At 40.0% G+C, this 10,746-nt stretch overlaps 1 protein-coding gene across 1 annotated transcript; it reads right to left on the reverse strand.

Annotated features, from left to right (window-relative positions):
- Positions 1–196: 196 nt before the first annotated feature.
- Positions 197–10,468, reverse strand: mtch2 (mitochondrial carrier homolog 2). Its single transcript, XM_060859361.1, has 13 exons — positions 10,324–10,468; positions 8,502–8,586; positions 7,393–7,499; positions 6,188–6,211; positions 3,691–3,747; positions 3,487–3,544; positions 3,348–3,399; positions 3,204–3,263; positions 2,992–3,085; positions 2,809–2,856; positions 2,650–2,717; positions 1,550–1,625; positions 197–974 (listed from the first exon to the last, which is right to left on the reverse strand). The coding sequence occupies exons 1-13, from the start codon at positions 10,408–10,410 to the stop codon at positions 888–890; spliced, it is 903 nt and encodes a 300-aa protein (XP_060715344.1). The 5' UTR covers positions 10,411–10,468; the 3' UTR covers positions 197–887.
- Positions 10,469–10,746: the final 278 nt, after the last annotated feature.

A 10,746-nucleotide genomic window follows, 5' to 3' on the forward strand; every position in this document is an offset into this window, starting at 1 on the left:
ATTTTATATATTGTAACAAACAATATTTAAATGAAATCTCGCACTTTAGCCAAGTAATGTTTATGATCCTTCACAACAATCACACAATTTTGACAGTACTTTCTGTTATCATCAGATGATACAATCTGCATATGCATATATTCACACAATCAAACATATGCAGGGAAAAAAAACAAACACAGCCAAGCACCCCAAAAAAAGGCTAACTTGGATTTATTGGGATCAGTCAGAATGTTAATAAAAATACAGCCCAAATTTGTCAAACATGGGGAATTAAAGAAAGAAATCGATCACATATCTCTCTCTCACAGTACGATTGATAACAGTGGGCTGTATGTACTCTAGAGCAGCAGCTTAGCATGCTCGCTCTCCAGAACACAAACCTGGTCAGGTTTGAAGAACCAGGCAAATCTGAACGTTACAGGCCACTTACATACATACATGCAGCACAGAAAACCCAAGAGCTACCATTTAACACAACTCATTATTTTAATGGCTACATGTACAGATTCAGCGTAAGAAGAACTTTTAGTCAGTCAATGCAGATATGTGCTGGGAGGCAAGAACATTCCTATGAGACCTATTAAGCAAATGGCTTGATTAGAACTGGTTTTTTTTCGGGATGAGAGGCAACATCATTTATATTAATTTAAATAACAGGATTTCCTAAGCGTTTCTGATATTAAACCTCTAGTAAAAGAGGTATTTCTGATACAAATATTAAAATAACATTTCCAAATCAAAGCAACTGTTTGTGACATTAATGGAAAAAATGGAAAGAGTATCCCCCCCAAAAAAAACCCAATCATCATAGGTGCATACAAAAGATTTAGAGCTTCCCCACCCGATACATCTCATATTTAGATTATGCTGTTCGCATATCCTGTTCAGAAAAATCGCTTCTGGTCAATGGCGTACATCTTCCCCACCGGCACCTTCCTGAAGAATAAACTGTTGCCTCTGCTCAAATTTCCCTAAAAGAGACAAGGAAAAACAAATACAGTGTGCTTAGATATTCAGATCAATTTAACTGGATGCTGTGTAGTTTAAATCATTTTTAAATGCTACTTATTATTCAGTTAGGCAGAAAACTATCTATCTTATAGGGTATTCTGACCATCACATTTTAATGCTGCTACAAACTGCTGCCATCAAAATGTCTACATATGTTTAGAATAATAAAGTAACTTTATTTGCACCATTTTGTTTTATCCACATCTTGTAGTGTATTGTATTCTGTTTGCACAAGTTTGTAATTTATGTGAATAGGCTAATTTACTTTTTAGCCCTTAGTTGTGTTATGAATCAAGGCTCCTCCATGTACGGTCGAAATGACAATAAAAGCTTAACTTGACTAACTACATTTATTGAAAAACAAAAATGGTCACAAATCCAAAAAAAAAAAAAATCCACTGAATTAGCCCAAACCTAAATCATTATATTAGGCCACAAAGAGTCTTAGTGAGGTCATACTATTTAATAATGACTAATGACTGTGACGGCAAACCGGCATCCCCCAGGTAAGGTAAACTTATTCGGGTTTACTGACCTCTCGGTTCAGGTGTCTCCAACAGTCAACCCAGGTTTTATAAGTTTCTGCATAAGGAGGTAAACCACCAGCCAACCTAGAAAAAGTACATGTGGATGAAGAAAACAGAGATTCACCAAAGCAAAGAGCTACCCGAGTTGAAGGCACATATTGAGGGTACACACAGGACTTCAGACCTGACATTGTCACTTTTAGTTAAGATGTTGACGTACAAAAGAAATTTACATTCAGGAAAGTTTACGGTACAATTTTATGCATGTACTGCAGTTATGATGTACAGCATTTAACAAAAAAGTCCATGTAATTATCTCATGTCTACAGGACATCTTATTAAGTGCCGACTGAGCTCGCTTTACTGTCTGTAGGGTGTTTTACATGTTCATGTGAGTCTCCTCCAGATTCTTCCTTTCTATGTCGTTCCTAATGAATTCCTATGCAAAGTGCTGATCACATGTTTGTGGTTTCTGAACTTAAGGATTTTTTTTTTCACTTAGTTTCACGTTCATAGTTTTGCTTGGTTTATATTCCTGAATAAGGCAGACAGAACTATACTAACAGTGTCACGAACACACACAATTGAGAGCTCGCCGTATTAGCATAGTATGTGAGCAGGTGCTTTTTTGTATAGCAGCTTTAAATGGAGTATTATAGAGCTGGTTATATTGCTTTAGTGAGCTTTAAATTCAACAAACACAGCACGCAAATGTTTATAATGCACCACAAACAGAGTGAAGGTGAAATAAAAACAGACAAGAGACTCCCTCCTTCCTCAACACACACCTATATAGAACCTTTATCAGAATAAAATAAGGAAGTCTTCTGTAATTTGCCAAGTGATTACATCAAGAGGTGCAGCAGCAGGTGACAGATAGCTGGAGATGATCTTTAAATACGTATGAGCTTTGAGGCTGTTCAAACTTTCTGGATTCACTGCAAACATTAGAGACTAAATTATAAACATTAGCATTAAAAAAACACCAAAGTGCTTTTTAGGATTTAAGACTTCCATAGAAACGAGTCCAAGTGCAACAAACGTCTCCCAAAATGCAAAGAAATATCAATAATCTTTAAAATGTAAAAATCGGCATGCAATCACTTACCCACAGTTATTGACCGTCATCAGATTAGAGACCAACACAAAAGGGTATGTCAGCATACTGGCAAAAAACTGAATGTGGCAGAACAATGGACGAACAGATTAGTTTGGCAATTACAGAATATTTAAGGTTGCTATTCCAAACCCCAGAAATGTTACTCACCCCAGTGGCAGCCTGAGAGCAGTTCTTCATTTCACTCGTATGACTCATCTACAACAAACAAATCAAAACACACAACGTTTCATCACATTATAAAGCCTTTTCACTACTTAGTGTTTTTTTTTTATGTTATTTTTTTTTAGAATGCCGGAGATTCGATCACGATTTGCGTCTGTTCGTACTTACTGAGTCGTCTATTGCATACGAGTTGATAACGTGAGCAAGCATGTTGCAGATCCACAGAGAGAAGATATCGCCAAGAAGACGTGGGATGAGGCCACTATGGAATGGACAGACAGACCGACAAACACGCTCAGACGCATTAATGCATGAAGTGAAGGAGCATGCAGGCTCAAAACTGATTCAATTTCAGGATTCAAATTGATTTTAATACGTACGCAAAAAACCCGAGGATTCCCTCTTCTCTGTAGATAGTGATAATGGAGTCAAAGACACCACTGAAAAGAGGGACAGAACATCACTGTTAGCTAAATGAAAACACAGTATGGAAGGAAGAGGAGGAGGGTGGATCCCAGACTGACCTATACTTGGTTTCTCTTCCAATAAACTGGACTATGCATCTAAGGGTGATCACTGTAATGAAGAAAAATTGAAATGTTTAGATCAAACAAAATGTTGAAACTGTACATTTTTATTCAAACAAATATAGAAATGCAATACCATGGAATGGATGTGTGACGATTGTGGCACAGGAGCGTGCTATCATCTCCTTTGTTGTCTGTTGGAGGAAAAAAAAAGATAGAATCGGAACCATAATACTGTGTTACAATAATAAGGGAGGCTTTAGAGCCATCGGCTTTGACAGCATGTGTATCTCTGTGGTTTATGCACTGTGCAGGTGAAAACAACACTTTATTGACCCACCTCGTTGACTACATGCTGAAAAGATCCCTCCTCTGTTTTCTGGCCAGGGTTCATGACCTTAAAACAGACAGATATGTTTAAACAAGTACAGAAATCAATTTTCAGTGTACGTATTTTAATTAAAACAACTGCAATACTTACATACACAAAAATCAGACAGACAGACACAGAGATCCACACAGAGCCGCACAGACAGACCGAGCCGCACACACAGACAGACAGACAGAGCCGCACACACACACGACAGACAGACAGAGCCGCACACACACACGACAGACAGACAGAGCCGCACACACACACGACAGACAGACAGAGCCGCACACACACGACAGACAGACAGAGCCGCACACACACGACAGACAGACAGAGCCGCACACACCAGACAGACAGAGCCGCACACACAGACAGACAGAGCCGCACACACAGACAGACAGAGCCGCACACACAGACAGACAGAGCCGCACACACAGACAGACAGAGCCGCACACACAGACAGACAGACAGACAGACAGAGCCACACACAGACAGACAGACAAACAGAGCCACGCACACACGACAGACAGACAGACAGAGCCGCACGCACACAGACAGACAGAGCCGCACACACCCGACAGACAGACAGACAGAGCCGCACACACAGAGACAGACAGAGCCGCACACACAGAGACAGACAGAGCCGCACACACAGAGACAGACAGAGCCGCACACACAGAGACAGACAGAGCCGCACACACAGAGACAGACAGAGCCGCACACACAGAGACAGACAGAGCCGCACACACAGAGACAGACAGAGCCGCACACACAGAGACAGACAGAGCCGCACACACAGAGACAGACAGAGCCGCACACACAGAGACAGACAGAGCCGCACACACAGAGACAGACAGAGCCGCACACACAGAGACAGACAGAGCCGCACACACAGAGACAGACAGAGCCGCACACACAGAGACAGACAGAGCCGCACACACACGACAGACAGACAGAGCCGCACACACAGAGACAGACAGAGCCGCACACACAGAGACAGACAGAGCCGCACACACAGAGACAGACAGAGCCGCACACACAGAGACAGACAGAGCCGCACACACAGAGACAGACAGAGCCGCACACACAGAGACAGACAGAGCCGCACACACAGAGACAGACAGAGCCGCACACACAGAGACAGACAGAGCCGCACACACAGAGACAGACAGAGCCGCACACACAGAGACAGACAGAGCCGCACACACAGAGACAGACAGAGCCGCACACACAGAGACAGACAGAGAGCCGCACACACAGAGACAGACAGAGCCGCACACACAGAGACAGACAGAGAGCCGCACACACAGAGACAGACAGAGAGCCGCACACACAGAGACAGACAGAGAGCCGCACACACAGAGACAGACAGAGAGCCGCACACACAGAGACAGACAGAGAGCCGCACACACAGAGACAGACAGAGAGCCGCACACACAGACAGACAGACAGAGAGCCGCACACACAGACAGACGGACAGACAGAGAGCCGCACACACAGACAGACGGACAGACAGAGAGCCGCACACACAGACAGACAGACAGAGAGCCGCACACACAGACAGACGGACAGACAGAGAGCCGCACACACAGACAGACGGACAGACAGAGAGCCGCACACACAGACAGACAGACAGAGAGCCGCACACACAGACAGACGGACAGACAGAGCCGCACACACAGACAGACGGACAGACAGAGCCGCACACACAGACAGACGGACAGACAGAGCCGCACACACAGACAGACGGACAGACAGAGACACACACACAGACAGACGGACAGAGACACACACAGACAGACGGACAGAGACACACACAGACAGACGGACAGAGGCACACACAGACAGACGGACAGAGGCACACACAGACGGACAGAGACACACACACACACACAGACAGACAGACAGAGACACACACACACAGACAGACAGAGACACACACACACAGACAGACAGAGACACACACACACAGACAGACAGAGACACACACACACAGACAGACAGAGACACACACACACAGACAGACAGAGACACACACACACAGACAGACAGAGACACACACACACAGACAGACAGAGACACACACACACAGACAGACAGAGACACACACACACAGACAGACAGAGACACACACACACAGACAGACAGAGACACACACACACAGACAGACAGAGACACACACACACAGACAGACAGAGACACACACACACAGACAGACAGAGACACACACACACAGACAGACAGAGACACACACACACAGACAGACAGAGACACACACACACAGACAGACAGAGACACACACACACAGACAGACAGAGACACACACACACAGACAGACAGAGACACACACACACAGACAGACAGAGACACACACACACAGACAGACAGAGACACACACACAGACAGACAGAGACACACACACAGACAGAAAGAGACACACACACAGACAGTATGGTCCCCTTACCTCCAGTTTGTTCTCCTGGCATTTCTATAGAGAATAATTAAATTGAGTTATTAATAAGCTGTATATAAATAACCATATCAGCTGTCACATGCATGCTGGTTATGAACTAAGGTTATACTGGGTTATACAGGATTATACTGATTTACATAGTAAACATTAGCTGAATGAATAAGGCTAATAATAATAATAATAATAATAAAAATAATAATAATAAATATTTGTGTATAGCACTTTAAACAACTGTCATTGTCTCAAAGCAGCGTAACAGAAGCACAAAAACAGATTAGAAATGGCAAAGTTTGAAATTAAATTATTATTTATCTCATTTATCCCTAATGAACATTTACCATTTATCCCTAATGAACATTTAACATTTATCCCTAATGAACATTTAACATTTATCCCTAATGAACAAGTCCGAGGTGAAGGAAAAACGTCCTGAGATGTTATAAGGAAGAAACCTTGAGATGAACCAGAACCAGGGGGGACCTCATCCTCATCTGGGTGATAATAATAATAATGATAAAAAAAAAATCACAGAATAAGATTTGATAGTTATTTTTTATTTACTGAACTAATATTGCTAAACAAATTTCCTCATCTGCCTTTCCTTCGATACAGGGCTATTTGTCTGAATGTAACCGAGACACTAGAGAGTGATAGACACTTGATGTGACGGGTGTTCTTTATGGTATGGCAGCATTTGTTATTGTTTATTTCTACCTTAATTTATAACAGTTGACTTCGGACAAGAAATTGGTGGTTCAGTAGCTAAAGCTCTAACTTACTGAAGTGAGGACCTTTATTTATTTTTTAATAGTTTACCTCAACTGAAAGTGATTTTGGATATAAAAATAAAATAAGGCTAAATAATAGTGCTAAATAATAAATCTAACTAATAGTGTTGGTTCTACTTCTTGGTTTTAGTTTTACTTCAACAGCATATAACTGAGCCAAAAATATTTACTTTGCTCATACTTTGGGTCAGAAATTGTCCATAGCCAAAAACATACTAAACATACTGTTCATGTTTGTATCCCTTTAAGCGGTTTTTAATCAGACTTCCAGGACAAAGTCCCATACAATTTATTTCCTTGCTTGACCTTTATCAGTTAATTAACCAGCATAGTAGGTGCACTAAAGTGGAGAAAACACCCAACTGTGTTTGAATCATGTCCTCAAAGACGAAAAAATAGCAGTCTTACCTGCAGCACTTTACTGTGGACAATAGTGCCGATGGTCCCTGCACACAGTCTGGGGGTAAGACCTCTAAACAGGCCTGCCTTCCCATCGATCTTTATTATGTGTTTGGCTGTTAAAAAAATAAAAGTAAGTTTATGCAAGGCTAATCATTTTAAACACATGATCCATCCCTAATTTACACTGTAATTGATCACATTTCACTAATCACAAACTCAGAGCTCTGATCAAACACTCAGTGTATTATCACCATCACTAAAACGTATGCAAACTAGAACATATCCGTTATAACACAGAACTGTGTAACTCAATACATCCCAATAAGATGTAGCTTCAATATGACTCTATTAACTAAACAGATTAAAAGATTTAAAACAGCTCACTATGCATTACTAATGTCGACAAACAATATGAGAACCACCAACGTCCATAGTGCAAGTGTGAAGAGATCACTATAAAGCATTAAAATTTTTTGAGAGCAGAATTTTTTTAGGCCATACCACAAGATACAAACTAATCATTAGCGGTAAGAATCAGAAAGCCAAACTGGAAATTGCAATGAAAATACAGAGATGAGCCAGAAAAATACTGGAACCAAGACAAACCTTTACCAAAAGTGACCAGAAAGAATGACCAGCAGTTATTACAAGCAAGAAATATGCAACCAAACAGCAAGTGTTATTTATTGTTCCAATACTTTTGCCCACCAAATTTGCTATGTTCTAAATACAAGGACATGAAAGAATCTCTCCTCATGTTCATCTTTGGATCTCAAACAAATACGTGGAAATAATAAATGACGTCCTTATCATTTGCTTTACGCAGTAAACAGCTGCTTATAATCTTGAGTCATAACCATGTCTTTGTGTGTGTGTGTGTATATATGTGTGTGTGTGTGTGTGTTAGGGGAACGTGTCCTCTTTCGTTGGAGAAGTCAGTTTCATACTCAAGCAATGATATATACAATAATTTAAGAATATGAGGTCACAAGAGATTTTGTAAATTAGTGCAATGGCAAGCTCTCCTCTCTAAAGTAATATTATTGGCTCATCTCAAATGATACATATTTTAATAGGTTTAACTAACTATATGGAATTAAATTCAATGATCTTACCATAGGCAAAGAGGCCAGGAAGCTGATACACCTGTCTGCCAAACAAGTTTCTGCCAAGAGTAGGCGGAAGAGGTTCATGTCCCACCTGAAATTCAGAGAAAAAAAAGATTTTTTGAAGGTTATTATGTAATTAATTCATGTGTTATCCGTTTTTAATTGTTCTTGCATGTTTATACTGTGTGTTACCGCTTTGTGTTGTGCTAGGCTTTGTACTAGCTTCATTCAGTCTTTGCTACTTCCTTTCAAACTTTATACTCAAGCTTTCCACATGTTTATTAAGAGGTTGTACATGGATAAGAATAAGAAAAAACCCATAGTTTCTTCCATTTTTGTGCATCCCACATAGTGGGATCCACTATTTTGTGCATAGATCCACTTATGTAAATGGGGATTAACCGCATATAACTAATATTTTGCGTGGATTCAAATACTGCGTTATGTATTAGAAGCTTATGGTAGAGTTTACAACAGCACGAGCATGTTCCTAATAAATTGGACAGTACATTTAGATGTTTTATTCCAAGAACCTTCAGATAACCATATCCGTGTAACACGTTTCGGCAAGCAAACGATCAAAGACAATTTATTAAAAATGCATGAAATACTATTGATACTTTCCTCTGAAAAGAGAGGACAAGATTACACTGATGTCAGAATCAGGTTTATTGGCCAAGTGTATTGACACAAGGAATTTGGTTCCAGCGCTTTGTGACTCTCAAAAGTACAGACATAAATAACACCATACTATACAAGATAACACAGACGATGAGATACAATACAGACAGTATGAGTATTAAATATGAATACAGAACATGACAGGCCAGTTATGTACATAAAGTGTGAGAAGTTCATGGTAGTGCAAATAATAGTATTGTGTAACAATATGCTTTTTGTACGATATACAGCAGCAGTAGTGCGTGTGACGTATACGGATGAGATCCATAATGAGTTAAACTATTATATATTTTTCAATTCAATTCAATTTATTTGTATAGCGCTTTTAATTATTTCCCATTGTCTCAAAGCAGCTTTACAGAAGTATGGAAACAGAAGAGAGAGAAAAAGAAATAAATCTATAATAACAATAACAATAACAATAATAATAATAATAATAAGAAGAAGAAGAAATAAGTGAATATATACAATTAAATTTTAAAATTCAATTAAAAAAAGATTAACTCTATAACACTATATATCTATCCCTTATCCCTGTAATTCGTACTAGAAATCTTTATATTCCTGTAGGATGATATTTATTATGATATAAGATGTTGTGTATACAATCAGAACCCCAATAACCTTCATCTACACTCCAGCAGAGGATAACAACACAAATCTCCATGACTAACTGGAGAGGTTGTACACAGTGGATCTTATCCAGCTTCCTGTTTCACACACCAGTGACTTCACATACTCATTATAAGCACATAAATGATAACAAATCCCTTTCTTACTGATTGTATTAGGTCTTATTTCATATCTTAAATAACTAGCACTTATAAAGAAGGCAGGAAACCTTGAATTTACCCCAATGCTAGAAGCAGCTAATGTAAAGCTAATGCTAAATGTCAGACAGCATCATCATACAGAGGACAAACACAACGCCTGGTGATTTATAAGATATTTAGACACATTGTGGATTAAAACACAAAACTCTTTCAGCTCTCAGTTTAATTTTACACGACATTTTAGCTCGACATGAACGCTAACCTTTACCTCATTAGCATCTTAGCTAATTCCCCTTCAGCGTCACGTATGTGTACTAAAAACGTGTCATTGTTTACGTGTATAACATTATAACAGATACACCACAAGCTCTTACCTGTACTAAGACCTTAATATACATAAGAGGGTGGGAAAGGACAGTCAGTCCCGACCCTAATAGCACTTGGCCACATGTTTCCGCCATTATTTTTACGTCCCCCTCCTTAACAGGAAAGAAATTTTTGCCAATGCAATAGGGTTCCTCACGTGTCAACTCAAATCTAGTCACGTGATTAAGTTTCACCGGAAACGAAACTAAGTTGCGTTAAAGTCGGTGCCATCTTGGAGAGGTCAGATTTAACATCGACTTAACTTCAATTTAGATCGCAGGTTCCTGACCCAGCTCCTGTAATGTTGTCCCTTCTTCCGGCAGACCGTATTTATCTAATCCGCTAATTAACATTTAAATTCACTGCATTTAGCAGACAGCCTTATCCAAAGTGACTTACATCTTTATTTCATTTTATACAATGGAGCAATT

The sequence above is a fragment of the Tachysurus vachellii genome, chromosome 23, assembly GCF_030014155.1.
Source record: "Tachysurus vachellii isolate PV-2020 chromosome 23, HZAU_Pvac_v1, whole genome shotgun sequence".
Classification (NCBI taxonomy): domain Eukaryota; kingdom Metazoa; phylum Chordata; class Actinopteri; order Siluriformes; family Bagridae; genus Tachysurus; species Tachysurus vachellii.

What these genes read in the sequence shown, in the direction of transcription:
- mtch2 (XM_060859361.1), bottom strand. Translation starts at nt 10,410, where the DNA reads ATGGCGGAAACATGTGGCCAAGTGCTATTAGGGTCGGGACTGACTGTC. An exon ending in CGTATGCAATAGACGACTCA is followed by an intron (nt 2,857 to 2,991) that starts GTAAGTACGAAC and finishes TGTTTGTTGTAG; the next exon opens with ATGAGTCATACGAGTGAAAT. An exon ending in ATGACGGTCAATAACTGTGG is followed by an intron (nt 1,626 to 2,649) that starts GTAAGTGATTGC and finishes TACTTTTTCTAG; the next exon opens with GTTGGCTGGTGGTTTACCTC.